We start from the raw sequence: 19,154 nt of genomic DNA, 5'->3' as shown, positions 1-19,154 counted from the left end.
GAGGCACCCTCGATGCTGTGCTTTGGGGTTTAAGAAGCCTTACCACCGAGCAGCATTTGCACCGAAGATCAGCCCCCCAGCATCTCCACGATCTGCATGTGGCCCTTTTGCACTTTGCCACTCAACGCGCCATCCCGGCAACTTGCCACATGGCTAGCGGCCATCGTGGCGACGAAATCTACAACCTACACCACTGGTCTCGTTGCTCCAGATTGTCCCTTGCTTCCCTGAAAAGGAGCACCCGCTCTGACCTTGCTGGTCCGAGTGATAAGCTTTTTCCACTTCCTGCGTGGCTTGCATTAGCCAAGGCCTGTTTGCTCCAATCAAGTTGCCGACACCGCCACCAGCTAGAGCCTTCGTGGGACAGCTTGTGATTGACTCCTGGACATCCTTGACCTCTTCGTGTCCACGTGGCTGCAGAGACAATCTGCACCTCTTCACCTGTTTGCACCCGACATCGCCTCGTGCCATCCTGGTTCCACGGTAGTCACTGGCTAGTGACTTTGAACATTGTCCCCTCTGCTTTCAGGTCTTCACATCTTCAGATCCATCCTTGGATCCACCGGAACTCTCCTCGACGACCCGCCTGCAGCATCTTCATCTCCAGGCAGTATCGACCTGCGTGACGAAACCCAACACGACTTGGCACATGTGCACCCGCTTCCTGTGGGTGAGGTAACTCAGCAAAGCCGGTGTTTCTACACTGGTACACACCTCTAGTGCCTAGCTCTAAAGTTTTGTCCTTCTAGGTCCATCGAAAGGTTCCTTAAACACTAACTTTGTAACTTTTACGCACCATTGACTTAACATTGGTGCATGCGTGCACTTTAAGAACTACACCCGAGTTCCGCGGGCCTTTCCCGACTTCATCACTGTTAGTCCCGAACAGCTCCAGCAATTCCCCAGGCCCTAGGCCTCTTTCCTTTCCCATTGGTGGTTCTTATACCACTATTTTAGTATATGGTTTAAGTGGCCCCTAGGGCTCATCCATATTGTGCAACTTTTGTATATTTAAACTGTGTTTTGTTTTAACGCATTTGCTTCTGTGCTCATAAAGAGTATAGGGGATATTTTGTAGTAAATAAATATATATATTTTCAATATATATCTGTGTGGTGTCCTTTCATTTGTTATTCAAGGGGATTGTGTATGGTAAAACAGCTTGCTTCACATGCCTTTACAGAGTTTAGCCTAAGACTGCTTTGCCCACGCTACTAGGATAGCTGGTCTATAAGGTTGACTTACAACCAATCATCATAAGGGTTGCTTGGCATGGTACAAGGTGATCACTAGAACTAGTGAGCATCATATACCAGGCCAACTTCTCACACACATAACCAGGATGTTACATGTACTCTACCATGTCTGTGTCTACTGGCAAAAAACAGACAACATATATATAAGCAAGATATAACATTCCTTTTTTATTTCAAAGGCACACCTTTGATTGCGCAGCTTAGAGCCTATTTGTGAAGTAAGAGGCCTAACAGACATGCTGCCTAAGATTCCCTACTAGTACATATGCTAAGGCCTAACTGACTTTAAAAATACATGTATTTCCATACTTTAAACACATCAACTAAGCAAATTATTCACTCAGTGTGATCTTAGGCACATGACCAGGATGGTGAGTGATGAGGAGCAAGATGGCGGCTGAGTGAGAGGAGCCGCGGAGCAGCAGCGCGTTGTGGTGCAACTTATCCCCAGATTCCTCACCCTCGCACGGTAATAGCCATTAAACCACCCCCGGCTTTTACATAGGACAGAACCCGCTCACCCATGATTACTGCAGCCGTGGTGAAACAACGCGCCTCGCAGGAGCCCGTAGGACCCAGCAGGTGAAACAATTACCGGGAGCAGCTGGAGCAGTCAGGATCCTCTGGTTGCTGACGGCGGCGTTGATGACCTGGGTTCGGCGTCGGCAAAGCGCTAGGTGTGTTCGGCGGTCCCCAGCAGCGTTTCAGCCACGAACGAAAGCAGGGCTTGGGAACGGATTCTGCTGGTGTGGACGATACCGGGAGCAGACGGCAGTGGCAATGGCCTCGAAATCAACCTCCGGGGCAGCAGCTAAAGCCGTGAAGAAAAAGGCACAGGCTACTCGGGTCGCTTCCAAGGCAGCAGCTGATTCAGTTAATACAGCACAGATGCAGGAAGCTGTTTTGGAAGCTGAGGCATTAACCGAGCGGTTGGAGACCCCTGATGAGACCGGGAAAGGCAAACAAACGGCGGTGCGGTCAAAGCAGACCCCTTCAATATCAGAACTTTCCATACTTTAAACAAATCAACTAAGCAAATTATTCACCCAGATCCATTTAAAATCAAGCGTGACTCACAGTGTGATCTTAGGCACATGAGATACATGTCATGACACACACAGAAAGAGAGAAATGACACACAGAAAAAGAGAGATTATGCACGTGCAAAGTGACATGAGACACAGGCACAGAGTACCCTTAAAGCTAAAAGAGGCAAACTGTCAGCAGACACAGGTGACATTATTGAAAAATGTGAAAATATAGTTCCTTATTTCACACAAACACCCAGTGTAATCCTTGACCAAAATTTTAAAAGCCAGACATTTTTCCAGAAAACATTTTCCATAGTAAATCGTTTTTAACACAGAGCAAAGCCCATTTAAATGACCACAACAAAACAAGGCAGAAACCTAACTCATTTCCAAAATACATTTCCAATATGCATCATTCAATTTTTAAACAGCATTACAAAAAACACGACACACAATGTAAGAATAAAGAATCACAATATGCTTCTTAATCTTCCCCATAGTGCATACAGCAGTCTACCTTTATTAAAAGAATCATTACTCACCTTTAAAAATGCTTTGGAAGATATAGAACAGTGTCAGTCACACACACCAGATTTTCTTAAGAAGAATTTCTGAAATGCTCCTGAAACACTGCAACCACAAATGGCCCTGATTCCCTGTAATTCTTCAGACATATCACTGAACTTAACCAATTAAAATTCTTAACACACTATTTCAAAACCAAACTAACATTTTAATTGGTTCTACATTTCAACACTTTGAAAATCACATAATACTCACCCATCCCCGAAGTGCTCATTTACCCTGTTACCATGGTAACTCCTACCTAACCCAGCACACAGTTGAAAAGTTCATCATACTATGTTGCAAAAGAATCCAGCAAGGGTGTTTGACCTCTCAATGTAGTAGCTTATCCTGTGCAATGTTTCTTTCAATGACTTTTTCTCAACCATCAAAATTACTTCTTTCAAAAAACAAAAGCATGCACCCTAATTTTGAGTGGTGAATTTTAAGATACCACCAATCATTTCTTGCTTTTCAAGTGCACTGAAACTCAACCACTTTTTTTTTCATAACTCCTACTTTCAAACTGCCATTTCATTTCCAGAACTCATCTGAATACAAGCACATCTACCTTCAAGATGCCAAAAGTCTGGTTTGTGGGTCATAGCTTTGTCTACTGAAGTGAAAAATATGCAAGTAACAGAGGCATTTCCAACCTTGATTTACCAAATGTGGACATTATGTGGATTGGACAGAGAGGATTGAGAAGTCACCAATTGATACCATTGGTAAAATCCTTTTTGCATCTCCCTCACCCTGAACTCATAATTGTGCACTGTGGTGGTAATGACCTAGGCACTTTGACTGGGGTAGGTCTGGAAATGCTTTTAAAGGACATCTTTGGGCAATTGATGTCACTTTTTCCAAAAACTGCCTTGGTATTTTCTAATATATGCCAAAGGCAAAAATGGAACTGGTCCAACCAATTTTGTCCACAGATTTAGAAAGCAAGGAAACATGTGAATAAATCTGTTTCTGCTTTCCTCAGAGACTATGGTATAGGTTCCATACACCACAACAACTTGCGTTACAACATGCAAGGCATCTATAGGAGAGATGTGTACATTTTACTGATGAGGGGAATAGAGTCTTCCTCTTGAATTTGAGACTCTGCATCGGTACCTACTTGTAGGTACAAAAAACACCCACATAACACAACAGCTCTTTTCAGAGCTACCCTACCTCTAAGCACTCTAAATTCTTATTTTGCTCTAATTTTTTACTCTATTTTCCCAGTGGTGCGCTCAGGGTACGCATACCTGTAAGCGTACATGGGAACGCACCCAGCGCTTACCCCGCGCAAATAAAAAAAAAAGAAAATTGTTTTTTTGCCCTTTAGGGTCCTTCTAGGCCCCCCTCAGAAAACCTAGGGTTCAGGGGGGTCTACCCTGCCCCCTTTAAATCATTTCCCCCTCTTTCCCCCTTTTTATTTTCACCTCTTGTGTCTCGATTCTACTGTGACACAAGATGGCGGACTCTACGGAATGTTTAGAATGTAGACAGACACCCGGGAGCCAATCAGCTTTCCGCTCGCGCACTTCTGTGGCGGTGGGCTCCCAGGTATGCCTACCGGTGAGCGCTCGGAGCGCGCCTATAGATATATATATTTTTTAAGTTAATTTTGGTAAAAAACCACTGGAGCAATTTTCACCAAATATACAAAAGGCACGTCTGCATACCAGTCCCTACAATTTTGCAAAGTTTGGTGAAATTCCGTTCAGCGGTTTGGGCTGTAGCCTTGTCAATTCGTCCTATGGAAATTAACATGGGGAAAACACGTTTTGGGACCCCCCTTATTTCTCGGTCCCCGCTTCACGAATCCCCCCGAAACTTTCAGGGAAGGAGCGCAGCGGAGCTGGCCTACATTTTGGGTAATTACACGCAAATTCCTCCACCGGCGCCAAAGTTATTCCCAATAGAATGTTGCAGATTTCCTATGGTAGCTAGGTCCTAACTATACAGCGACCGCCAGTAGGTAATATGTGTGTATATATATATATATTCACTGAAAAAACCATAGGTTATAGACCATATATAGTTAGGAATTAGCATTTACAAAACCTTGAAAATTCACTGAAAAAACCATAGGTTATAGACCATATATAGTTAGGAATTAGCATTTACAAAACCTTGAAAATTCACTGAAAAAACCATAGGTTATAGACCATATATAGTTAGGAATTAGCATTTAAAAAACCTTATTTTACTCACACAAAACCATTGAAATTCCATATATAGTTAGTTGCACTAACTATATATCGCGCACCCGCAATCCACTGCTGATGATGTCACATATTACATCATTCATGACATGGTCTATAACCTATGGTTTTTTCAGTTAATTTTCAAGGTTTTGTAAATGCTAATTCCTAACTATATATGGTCTATAACCTATGGTTTTTTCAGTGAATTTTCAAGGTTTTGTAAATGCTAATTCCTAACTATATATGGTCTATAACCTATGGTTTTTTCAGTGAATTTCAATGGTTTTTTAATAGCAAATATCATAAGCTGTCGAATGTCAAATACGTGGTAAGTAAAAACATTTTCGTGTTTATGCACACTGATCTGCTTTGAATGCTGCCCCCCCCCTCATTTCTATTAGGAGTACTCTCTCTTTGCAGATAGTGAAAGGTAGTTAACGCAGGCCTTTGCCCCCGTTGTAATACGTCGTGCCTGCTTCTCTCTCCATTTGATTGATTGTTATCCAAGCATTTACTGTTTTAGAATTGGTTCTCTTTGGTTCATTCTCTATTTACAAACAAACACAGAGTCGCAATACTCTGTTTAGTCTTTGCAGATAACGAAAAATCGTGTAAAAAAACATAAGGAATCGAGCAAAATCAGTAGGCCACTAATGGGATCTCTTTTTGACCTCGCTAAAATAGAAACATTAGGAACAACCCCTCATGACAAATACGAAACTAGTGAGATGAACTAAACTCCACACCATGATGGCTGCAATACAGCTCGACTCCGCCACCCACCCCGCCCAAAATAACGATAAAGAGCGGCTGCCATGATTGCTCGCGGAATGGCCACGACGGAGCTACGAAATGGTGGTGCTCTCATGCTAACCCCAGCTTTAGTCTGAAACATCCAGAAACACTGTAGACTACCAATTCGATCAGTTCCAGTAGCGCCCCAACGTAACCCGGTAGAGAAGAACTAGCCCTCCCCTCTTTGACTGATGGTTCTTGTTGCCTGTCCGTTCTGTTGTCATTTAACAGAACTATTTAGCCTGCTGAAAAGGGTTGTGTTCCGACCGCTGGTTGGTGGAGACATTTCGACTATATTCTGGACCTGCGTTGTCGCGTAATGCGTCATATGACGCGCCGCGTTAGCGCATCCGGAAGTGATCCGGGACGCGACGCGCAGCGCTTAACGTAAGCATAACAGGTCATGTGACTTGTTAATAAAACTTTTCATTGGTTCATTTTACTTTTCTTATTCTAATGATGAAAGGCTTGGTCATATGACCTAAAAATTACGCTTTTTATTACTTCCGAACATTATTTTTTCTTAAACATATATGTTATAATGTTCCAGGCTAATGTACTTTCCCGGAAAATTTACAACTGTCCTGCAAGTAAAATATATTCTTTTTTCTAGAAAAAGGGCGTTTCTTCGTCCCATGACGGAGCCGTTGAGCAAAAGAGGGTCGACCTGCTGTCTTAGTCGCCGATACGCTTGAATATGAGATTCTTATCGATCACTTTATGTTGCAGGACGAGAAAACACAACAGCCCTTGACCATTTATCTTTACTGCGTTCCTGCGTATTATACCTTTTACCCTTCATGTAATTGGTCTGCTTTATTTCACTTGCCTTTTACTGATTCTAAAACAGTGACTATTATTAAAAACTTTACCAATGTAAATACTACTACCATGTTTTCTTTTAAAAACCTTTATTGTGAAAATGTCAGTATACAAATACGGGCCTATAACCACGTGCGCCGGCCACGGAGCAAACTGTAATCGTATATGATGAGGAGACATTTACACTGTAGAGAAACGTTACGGGCGGGCCATTAGGTTGCAAGAACTAAGGTGTCTAACAGTTGCGGAATCGGTGGACGTACATTTTATAATTAAAATACGACAGGGCCAGTTACAATAAAATTATCTAGATATACATTTGCGGGCAAGTACCATGGGTGACGTTAATTCGAACTTTCAATAGTACAGTAATCAATAACACATCACAACTTAATATCAATAGAGATGTCGAAATATTCAATCTATTCTCGTCCCCGCCCGCCATGTGCTTCAAAACTGCATACGTATCTCGTGATATCAAAGTTTTACAACAAGTACACAACAAGGAGTTACGAGTCCCATTTATTCCGGCGCCATTTTGGGCGAGGACGGGCAGGTCCAGGATATAGTCAAAATGTCTCTACCAATCATCGACTATGATGATGTTCATATGCTGTATTTATTAGAGTAACACTCATCTGTCCACATGAAATTAATTTGCCACAATCTAAACATGTCATTTTAATCTTTCCAAACTTCTTCTAAATATTTGGGACCGTTTCCCTTGCCTCTGATGCTGTCAGTGCCACTTCTTTGATGAATGTACTGGCAGGTCGGGGGTTCTTCTCCAAATCTCTCTTTTATGCAGCACTATAATTAATCGGTGCCACCTCTCCATATGACGATTCATGGTATAGTTACCATAACTATATTTTTTTTCGGTTCCTCTGGAGAGTACATCGTGGCAGATGAAGCGTGTAACGTACCGGGCATTTACCTTTTTTTGCATGTAGAGGAAAGGAAAAAAAATTCAAGCGTCCGAGTTCTAAGGTGTCCCAGGGCCATTTTAGTGGACCAGGCCCAAATCCAAAGAACAGGCCGCCATTTTGAGAGTCCTGTTGCAGCCGCCTGTCGCTGTAGCATCAAGAGCGGCCGAAACTCAGCTGAATGGCAACTGAAACGGTAAAGGGGCGCCCCACTACAGCAGACGAGCCTCCACCTGGGAAGGCCCGTTCACGCCGCCTCCCCCCCCCTTCGGGCACCCCACGCCGTTATTCGGAGCAGTATTGTAGGATGGCCACACCAGTGCAGCAACTTGCTAGACACCACCTCGGTGGTAACCGAATCTCAGCGCCTTGTGGTGTCTCCTATTCAGAAAACATTGTTGTGCTGCCTTCGACCTATTCGCCGCAAGTGCGCACGCAACTCAGCTGCATAGCTTGCTAGACACCACCTCGGTGCTAACCGAATCTCAGCGCCTTGTGGTGTCTTCTATTCAGAAAATATTGTTGCGCTGCCTTTGGCCCCATTCGCACATCGGTCCACTACTGACGCCACCTCACAGGCCAACGGGGCGCCCCACGCCGACTTTCAGCATTGTAGGATGGCCACACCAGTGCGGCAACTTGCTAGACACCACCTCGGTGCCATCCGGATCTTGGCATCTCAGCGCCTTGTGGTGTCTTCTATTCAGAAAATATTGTTGCGCTGCCTTTGGCCCCATTCGCACATCGGTCCGCTACTGACGCCATCTCACAGGCCAACGGGGCGCCCCACGCCGACTTTCAGCATTGTAGGATGGCCACACCAGTGCGGCAACTTACTAGACACCACCTCGGTGCCATCCGGATCTTGGCATCTCAGCGCCTAGTGGTGTCTTCTATTCGGAAAATATTGTTGCGCTGCCTTTGGCCCCATTCGCACATCGGTCCGCTACTGACACCATCTCACAGGCCAACGGGGCGCCCCACGCCGACTTTCAGCATTGTAGGATGGCCACACCAGTGCGGCAACCTAGACACTAACTCGGTGCCATCCGGATCTTGGCATCTCAGTGCCTAGTGGTATCTTCTATTCGGAAAATATTGTTGCGCTGCCTTTGGCCCCATTCGCACATCGGTCCGCTACTGACGCCATCTCACAGGCCAACGGGGCGCCCCACGCCGACTTTTACCATTGTAGGATGGCCACACCAGTGCGGCAACTTACTAGACACCACCTCGGTGCCATCCGGATCTTCGCATCTCAGCGCCTTGTGGTGTCTTCTATTCAGAAAATATTGTTGCGCTGCCTTTGGCCCCATTCGCACGTCGGTCCGCTACTGATGCCATCTCACAGGCCAACGGGGCGCCCCACGCCGACTTTCAGCATTGTAGGATGGCCACACCAGTGCGGCAACTTACTAGACACCACCTCGGTGCCATCCGGATCTTGGCGCGTTGTGCTGCCTTCGGCCTATTCGCACATTGTTCCGCTACTGACGCCGCCTCACGTGCCAACGTATTTTCTCCGCATTTTATACCCTATGCCGCATAACAGGTCATGTGACTTGTTTATAAAACTTTTCATTGGTTCATTTTACTTTTGGTTTCCTAATGATGGAAGGCTTGATCATATGACCTAAAAACAACACTTTTCATTGGATGAAAACTTTTTTTTTCCCCAAACGATGAAAGCCCCACCTTTAAGCGGATTTTGCGGATTTTCGGTAAATTCGCAATCCGCGAACTCTCGCGAACTTACCGAAAATTCGTAAATCCGTGCGAAGCGGATTTTTTTGCTTGGTCGCACTTGCCAACTAGAATACTATACAATTTCGCGGGAGTAAACACTTGCGAAAACGTAGATGCGGCGGGCAGCGACAATCTCGCAATTGCGTGATTGCAAAATTTGCAATTTCGCACAAGAAATCCACCAGCAGGCAGCATAAACCTTGAAAATTATGATTTTTATCAGAATAACTCCTCAGGTTGACATTTGCCTGCACTATTTTTTTGCAAGGAGTCCATTTGGGGGGCGGGGGGTGGGAGGAAGGAATTGCCCCACAGTCTCCAACTTCCTGTTCCTGTCCAGCAGGCTCCTCTCAGTGCTTTCTTCATGTGCTGGTCACTTTGATTTGAATCTTGACCTGGAAGCACTCAGCAGGTGCAAAAGTTCAATCTTATCATTAGTAACCATTCCCTGTAGTGCCTGGAAGGATTACTTTTTGTGGATGCTGCTGGATATTTGGATTTTTGCTAAACTGAAAGCACTCAGCAGGTGCAAAAGTTCAATCTTATCATTAGTAACCATTCCCTGAAGTGCTTCCTGAGGGGCCCCTTCAGAGTTCAGTTGCCTACTTGCAACTATTCTATGACCCTTCTCTGACCCTCACAGCAGGCTCAGAGAAAGCAATTACAGATAAGGAAGCAGGTTCCAGCCAGGAAGTTCAAATTCAGTAACACATTAATCAGCTCCTAATTCATTTATGTCAGTTGAGGCAGGGCAGGTGTGCTTTTCCACCCATAATCTACAGTGATGAACTAGAGGGTGGCATGGGTGAGCCAGAGGGTGGCATGGGTGAGCCAGAGGGTGGCAGTGGTGAAACAGAGGGTGGCAGTGGTGAAACAGAGGGTGCTGTGATGAACCAGATGTAGAAACAACATGTTCGCGACCGTTGCTACCCGAAAAGTAAGTTCGCGTTTGCGAACTGGTACAAAATCCTCGTGAACTGGCAGAAATCCTTGCGAACACACAAAAAAAAAGAACATTCGCGAGAGTTCGCAGTTTTTGCGGATTGCGAATCCGTAAATACGCAATTTCGCGGATTGCCAATTCGCAAAATCCGCCCATGCTTACCCACCTTGTTTCTGGATATTTCAGACTGAAGCTGGCGTCAACATGAAAGCACCACCATCTCGTGGCTCCGTTGTGGTCATTCCGCGAGCAATCATGGCAGCCGCTCCCCACCAGAAGCCTGCAGGAGTCGGGGGCCCCCAAAACTTTTGTTGAATCCTCAAGGCGGAGGGGACGCTTTCGAGAATGGGGTCCAAGACCTAGCAGACAAGCGTGCGATTTCCAAGGTGTCCCAGGGCCATTTCAGTGGACCAGGCCCAAAAAGGAAAGAGCCTGCCGCCATTTTGAGAGTCCTGTGACAGCCGCCTATCGCTGCACCGCAAGAGTGGGCGCAACTCAGCTGAATTGCGGCTTTTGACACAGTGGACCAAAAGCGGACGGAATGGCAACTGAAACGGTAAAGGGGCGCCCCACTACAGCAGACGAAACTCCACCTGGAGAGGCCCGTTCACGCCGCCTCCCCCCCCCCTGGGGCGCCCCACGCCGTTATTCGGAGGGCGGCAACTTACTGGACAACACCTTGGTGCCATCGTTCTGCTGCCTTGGAACTATTCGCACAACAGACCGCTACTGATGACCCACCCCCCGCGACGCCCCACGCCGGATACCGAAATCAGTGCGGCACCCAGGCAACATCACCTGGGTGCCGTCCAGAAATCTGGACGTTGTGCTACGTTGGGACTATTCGCACAGCCGACTGCTACTTCCTTCATTTTCCCTAAAAATATTTAAATGTTTTTACTGTTTTTGTTTTGTTGTATATATTTATAAGTTATTAAAGTTTTATAATCTTCCTACTTTGTTGGAGTGCTATATATTTTTAATGTGACACATAATTGGAATCTTCCGCTTCAGGCTCGGTCCCCTCCCCAATCACAATACAGGATGGTTTTCAGATAGTAGGAACGCGTGTGCTGTGACGGATCTTATCGGGTGTGGGCCTTGATCTACTATAACTCCTTTGAAGAGGGGTGATTCTTTACAGCTGGGGCCATAAACTACATCTGCAGGGCTAGCTGATAGCCTAGGACCGGCCTGGACAATTGGACACAGAGGAAAAGGAGTGTCAGAGGGTGCGGTAGTGAATAGGGCGAAAGGGAGGTGTCGGGCGGGCACAGGGTGTGATTCTCAGGGAAGAGCAGCGCAGATGGGGGGAGGTTTATTACCCATGCATAAGACAGAGAGCGGGGGTGACCAGTGCCTGGGGGAAATGCTTGCGAGGGTGGGGAGCCATGCTAAGGATCGACAGCGTACAGAGAGTGGGTCTGGTCAAGGCATCTAAAATGGCTGCCGTGCACGACAAAAGAGTGGCATTTGAAAAAAGGCAAGATGGCGCAGACAATGTTTTTCAACACTTCCTGATTTCCTTCGAATCGAACGTTAACAGACGTTCGGGCATATTACCAAAGTTAAGCGATATTTATCCCTAACGATGCTTAGCAACAAATTTTTTACCGCTAAGCATCGTCAGAAATTATCGCAGATAAACCTTGCTATTATCAAGGTTTATCGCAAATGCGATGAAAAACGACCGCAATGCATTAATATCGCTGAAAAGTCAGCGATATTCATGCATTACCGAGCTAATGCTCTTAGCCATGTTATCCACCTCCCATTGGATAACATGGCTAAGAACTGCTCAGGGCAGGTGTTACTTTTTGGAGATATTCGCGCTTAGCGCGAATATCTCCAAAAGTTGGTAATAGAAGATAGCGATGTTAGCGACTGTTTCCAGTCGCTAACATCTTGACATGCCCACTTTGCATGTCATTAGTGATAAATATCACTGACATGCAAAGTGGAGCCCAAGATGGTCGCTATCTCCTACTAGCGGTGGCTAACTGATGTTAGCAACAGCTAGGTAATAGGGAGATAATGTTATCTGAGCGGAGCGCTGTTACAGATATATATCTTTTTTTGAACGTTAATTTCTCAAAATCCACTGGAGCACATATATTGAGACCTAGCAAAGGCACATCGGGCTACCAGTCCCTACAATTTTGCCAAGTTTCGTGCAAATCCATTCAGCCGTTGGATTATTATTATTTTATTTTTTTTGCCCCACGGGGGGCCCTTTTAAAACCTCCACATCAAACCTAAGAGGTCAAGGAGGATCTACTATGCCCCCTTATGGTCATTTGCCCCTTCGCTTTGGCCTCCTCTTGACTCTCAATCCTACCGAGAGACAAGATGGCGGCCGCTACGGACTGTTTGGAATGTTTACAGACGCCGGAGAACCAATCAGCTTCGCAAAGCTCCGTAACGCGAAAAGTACGCGAAGCGGAGCGCTGTTACAGATATATATCTTTTTTTGAACGTTCATTTCTCAAAATCCACTGGAGCACATATATTGAGACCTAGCAAAGGCACATCGGGCTACCAGTCCCTACAATTTTTCCAAGTTTCGTGCAAATCCATTCAGCCGTTCGATTATTATTATTTTTTTTTTTTTTGCCCCGAGGGGCCCTTTTAAAACCTCCACATGAAACCTAGGGGGTCAGGGAGGATCTACTATGCCCCCTTATGGTCATTTGCCCCTTCGCTTTGGCCTCCTCTCGTCTCTCGTTCCTACCGAGAGACAAGATGGCGGCCGCTACGGACTGTTTGGAATGTTTACAGACGCCGGAGAACCAATCAGCTTCGCTTCACAAAGCTCCGTAACGCGAAAAGTACGCGAACTGGAGCGCTGCCCGGTCCGCTGTTACAGATATATATCTTTTTTTGAACGTTAATTTCTCAAAATCCACTGGAGCACATATATTGAGACCTAGCAAAGGCACATCGGGCTACCAGTCCCTACAATTTTGCCAAGTTTCGTGCAAATCCATTCAGCCGTTCGGGCTAAAAGTGAGGCCAACCGCCCTATGGAAAACTCAATGTTAAAAACACGTTTTGGGACCCCCCTTTTTTCTCGGCCCCATCTTGACGAACCCCCCCCCAAATTTTCAGGGGCTGCTCAGAAACAAAATGTTCCATTTTCCTGGAAATTTCAGCCAATTCCGTCCTCAAACGCCAAAGTTATTAGACATAGAATTTTCAAAAATCCCATAGACAAAAAATCCTAACTATATATACCTTCTGGCGACCGCCAGTAGGTAATATATATATATATTCACTGAAAAAACCATAGGTTTCACACCAGTTATAGTTAGGAATTAGCATTTAAAAAACCTATTAAATTCACTGAAAAAACCATAGGTTTCACACCAGTTATAGTTAGCTGGAAATTTTACTCGCATAAAACCATTGAAATTCCCACATTATAGTTAGTTGGACTCACTATAACTTGCGCGTGCAATGCACTGCTGATGACGTCACATATTACATCACTCATGACATGGTCAGTGACATCACTCATGACATCACTGATGACACCATCCAGTGAATGTGTGTCTTTTTAAAAAATAAATATGTGTTATATATGTATATGTAAAAGTTGATGGAAGAATAAATGTTTAAATAAGTGTTTACATGTATGTTTTTTTTTAAATGGATTGGTTAACTGGTTTAATAAGTGTATCTTAGTGAATACATATATTAGAGAGTAATGTTTAAATATTTAAATATATGTATTAGTGTTTCACTTTGTGTATAAGTGGCTGCATGGGTTGGTGAGTGGCTACATGTGTATGTATATGGGTTATTAGATGTTTTTCTTAGTATCAGTATGAGTGTTTGTATGGTTTGGTGGGGGTATTACTTAGCACATAGATGCATGAATGACTGACTCTCTTTGTATGTGTTTAGAAGACAGCATATGTGCAGGACTGTATGGGTGGATGAGTGTGTATATGTGTGTGCTAGTGAGTCTCACTAGTGTCTTTATCAGTAACTACATATGTTTTAATGTAGTATATGTGAATATTGATGTATATAAGTGAGTATATGTGAGAGTGAGGGATTGTAAGAGTTCCTGTTTAAATAAGTATGTGTTTCTATAAGTGATTGTTTAAGAGAGTAAGTATGTGTAAGTTTCCTTAGAAGTAAGGTGGTAGTGTGTGTATAGCTGTATATGCAAATAAATGGATGTTCAATAGTTTATTTGCATGTGAGAGTATGTGTGAGAGTATCTTTTGGATGACTGTCGGTGTGTAACAGGATGTATAGGTGTATCACTACATATGATGAGTGAGTATATGTATGAGTGACTATATAGAACTGTTGGTGAATGAGTGGATGTGTATATAGATGGTGGAATTATTGAATTGGTTGTTGTAACTGGTATGGGTATCTCCATTTTTTTGAAAATGTTAGTTTCTATTATTGAATATGTGTTTCAAGGGTTACATTACAGTGAAAGGAGGTCTGTCACTCTGTCACAAGGATGGTGTCATCAGTGATGTCATGAGTGATGTCACTGACCATGTCATGAGTGATGTAATATGTGACGTCATCAGCAGTGCATTGCACGCGCAAGTTATAGTGAGTCCAACTAACTATAACGTGGGAATTTCAATGGTTTTATGCGAGTAAAATTTCCAGCTAACTATAACTGGTGTGAAACCTATGGTTTTTTCAGTGAATTTAATAGGTTTTTTAAATGCTAATTCCTAACTATAACTGGTTTGAAACCTATGGTTTTTTCAGTGAATTTCATAGGTTTTTTAAATGCTAATTCCTAACTATTCAGAAAAGGGGGTGGTGATGGACAGAGCATCTGAGTTAAACAGAACACTCATACCCAGTCAAAAGATCAGGGCTTGATCCATCACCGTTTTTTAGCTCACTGCACCATCCCAGTTCAGAACCTGGCTACATGCAAATTAGTCTGTCCCTAGCCCAGTGCATCATGGGAACAGGGCAGACCAAACTACCAAGCCAATTCTTTACTGGAAAGTAAACAAGCTTCCGGGGACCGGTTTCTGGCATTGCAGCCGTCTTCGGCCCGGCTTGCTTGAATCCTGATGGTGCAATGAGCAAGGGACTCATGTCTGAGCATACCCTGCCACTCCTATAGTGGCCAAAACGATTCAGAAAAAGGGGTGGTGATGGACAGAGCATCTGAGTTAAACAGAACACTCATACCAGTCAAAAGAACAGGGCTTGACCCATCACCGTTTTTTAGCTCACTGCTCCATCCCAGTTCAGAACCTGGCTAGATGCAAATTAGTCTGTCCCTGGCCCAGTGCATCATGGGAACAGGGCAGACTAAACTACCAAGCCAATTCTTTACTGGAAAGGAAACAAGCCTCCGGGGACGGGTTTCTGGCATTGCAGCCGTCTTCGGCCCGGCTTGCTTGAATCCTGATGGTGCAATGAGCAAGGGACTTACGTCTGAGCATACCCTGCCACTCCTATAGTGGCCAAAACGATTCAGAAAAGGGGGTGGTGATGGACAGAGCATCTGAGTTAAACAGAACACTCATACCCAGTCAAAAGATCAGGGCTTGATCCATCACCGTTTTTTAGCTCACTGCACCATCCCAGTTCAGAACCTGGCTACATGCAAATTAGTCTGTCCCTGGCCCAGTGCATCATGGGAACAGGGCAGACCAAACTACCAAGCCAATTCTTTACTGGAAAGGAAACAAGCTTCCGGGGCCCGGTTTCTGGCATTGCAGCCGTCTTCGGCCCGGCTTGCTTGAATCCTGATGGTGCAATGAGCAAGGGACTCATGTCTGAGCATACCCTGCCACTCCTATAGTGGCCAAAACGATTCAGAAAAGGGGGTGGTGATGGACAGAGCATCTGAGTTAAACAGAACACCCATACCCAGTCAAAAGATCAGGGCTTGATCCATCACCGTTTTTTAGCTCACTGCACCATCCCAGTTCAGAACCTGGCTACATGCAAATTAGTCTGTCCCTGACCCCCGAGAGCCAATCAGCCTTCCGCTCGCGAACTCGCGTAGCGCGCTGGTACGCGCCCCGGTGCGCGTACCGGGGCGCGCTTATAGATATATATATTTTTTTTAACCTAAATTACTCAAAATCCACTGGAGCACATTTCCTCAGACATAGCAAAGGCACATCGGGCTACCAGTCCCTACAATTTTGCCAAGTTTGGTGGAAATCCATTCAGCCGTTCGGGCTAAAAGTGAGTCCAACCGCCCAATGGAAATTAACATGGGGAAAACACGTTTTGGTACCCCCCCTTTTATCTCGGCCCCCACTTGACGAATCCCCCCCAAGCTTTCAGGGAAGGAGCAGAGCAGAGCGGGCCATTTTCTTTGAGAAATTTGCGAAAATTCGTCCACCGGCACCAAAGTTATTCCCAATAGAATGTAGCGGATTTCCTATGGAAAACAATCCTAACTATAACTACCTACTGGCGACCGCCAGTAGGTAATATATAAATATACATAACATATATAAACATGGAGAGCAAAAAAAGCAAGTCACATACTAAATACAAATACTACTGAAATGAAGTTCACAATCTAAAATAACACTGTAAGCATTTACATATTTACCATGCCAAAATTATGGTAATCCTAAATAAGTAATTGTAACCCAACACTGTGGTGATCAAAACAGTTACACACAAACCATTAGGGGGATTCTATATCCTGCTGAACTGTGCTAATATTGTTTTAAAACTGTTTTATTAATGGAAGTATTCTGTGTCTCTTGTCTTCCAGGGCTAACAGACAGCTCTGGCATCCGGCTGTTCTACACCCCATTACTAAGAGAGCATGATGCTGGCGTACTGACAACGGGGATTATACCACAAGCTTTTAGCTTTATCCCTCCAGGGGCAGAATCATTCAACCTTTACTCACTCTGCAAAACTGATATTTTTAATCAGGTGAATACATGCCATGTATTTATTGAGTCACAGTCTGTTGTTTGCCCTGAATATTTAGGATAACATGCCTGCATACTAGAACGCTGAAGCCCCATTACACTTTGGAATTGCTAAAGCAAGTGGAACTACTCTGCCAATTTGCTCTTTAAAACAATGTGAAGGAGGCACAAGCCTTCACAAGTCTACACTCAGTGGGGCACTGGGCTACAGAAATTTTATATATTTTAAGTGGGCATTTATTAAGCTTCTCACTACATGACATTTTTCATTTGTTTAGCACTGTTTGATGTGCACCATTAACTTGTGAACAACCATAAAAATGAATTTTAATGGTGGGATGTTCTAACTGGTGGAAAAAGAGTGTTCACGAATTTGATGACCAGTGATTCATAGAAACTAATAATGAGGTAGGGATTGTCATCATCAGATGTTACCCTAGCTTCCATATGTTTCCATTGCTTACACTAAGCTCTTTCACTATTTGTGTGGCTCCATCATTTGTGCACCTGTCATACACTGTGCTTGCTGATACCAACCATATATGAGAACATTCCCTCATCCTTGAATCTGTGAAGATAAGTAGAGAAACATACGTTACTGTTCATTACTAATTGTTACATGCAAAAAGAACATTCGTTAAGCACTCCACAGTCATAAATTGTGAAGTAGGTGCTAAAAATATTTCATTGTAATCTTATATTACAGTGGAAAGGAGACACTCACTGCCTCGGTGATTCAGTGTGGTCATTATTGGTACATACAAACACGTGTGAAGCACACCTATGTGTATAATACTTACAGACAAAACAAAAGCAAAACGAAAATCTGGATGTACCTTGGTTTAATATTTTTTAAGGCCCCATAGGATTCTAGAGGTGGGAGGGCCCTGAAGTTGCACTCTACAAACTAAAAAACCTTACTTGTTATGTTGTGCAAATGGCCCCATTCTCATTTCTGTTAGGTAAATCATTAGTGCAGAAAAAAGCAGGAATAGAGTCCCCACCTGAGGCTTACTTTGTCCTACATAGAACATATGGCCTATAGGCGTATTGACCTACATGCGTCCTCTTGACCCTGCATCTTAAATGTTGGGTAGTGTACAAGTCCGTAAAGAAGTTTCTCCTCAGTCACAAAATGCCCCTATGTCACTACGTGGTCAGGTAAACATAACATATTTGTTAAGCTCACGTATCACTCAAGGGTCTCAAGGCACTGAATAAGAGATGTATATTGTTACCCAACTCAATGGTATCTCCTCAGATGGATGAAAGGCTGAGTGGACCCACCGGGATTAGAACCTGTGCCCGTGAGGTCAAACACAGGCCACTACAGTGGATGCATTAGTCCACTTCTCCACCAGACCTATCTTGGATTTGTGTGTGTTTTTTACTGGTTGGGACTACATTTTACTACATGGGAAATGTAGCCCATATTGGAGTATGTTTTTTCTGACCTTAATGCATGCTCTAAAGACCATGCTTTGTTATACATATCACTAGCTGTATTATAGTTTGTGTGAGAATAGTGCTCATATACCCACTGCAAAGCATGAAGGAAAGATTCTGCTTCCTGATCCATACTGCATTGATGTCCTGGTTATATGGACAGGAGATGTAACCTCCACTGGCCTTGTGATCACAATTTGAAGTTCACCCTTATATTAAGCTGTGAATCCCTCACTTTTTTGGATGCGCAAAACTTTTTTGAACATGTTTAGCTACAGTAATTAACGAATTTCACATGTCCTTAATCAGTTGTTTCACTTCCTATCATCAACCTCTCTCTATGATTAAATAAATGGGGCAGATTCAAAAGCCCCTTGCCCCACTTTTGTGTCACTTTTCCCATGTTAAAAGTGGCACAAAAGTGTCGCAAGGTGCTTGTAAATCTGCCCCTTGAACTTTAAGTGTGTTGCCTGTTTGGTTGTTTACATTATTATGGCTTGGATTTTTAATTTGTTA

The 19,154-nt window shown here is 44.1% G+C and overlaps 1 protein-coding gene across 1 annotated transcript in view; it reads left to right on the top strand.

The window, feature by feature from the left end:
* Positions 1–19,154, top strand: part of LOC144769783 (DBH-like monooxygenase protein 2) — a 183,025-nt gene that overhangs the window by 122,011 nt on the left and 41,860 nt on the right. The window contains exon 7 of the mRNA XM_078653967.1: positions 17,027–17,193. Coding sequence (XP_078510093.1) covers positions 17,027–17,193 — 167 coding nt within the window. The remainder of the gene's footprint in view (positions 1–17,026; positions 17,194–19,154) is intronic.

Source organism: Lissotriton helveticus, chromosome 7, assembly GCF_964261635.1.
Source record: "Lissotriton helveticus chromosome 7, aLisHel1.1, whole genome shotgun sequence".
Lineage (NCBI taxonomy): Eukaryota > Metazoa > Chordata > Amphibia > Caudata > Salamandridae > Lissotriton > Lissotriton helveticus.
Note: the sequence above shows the minus strand (reverse complement) of the source record. Positions and strands in the feature narration are given on the sequence as shown.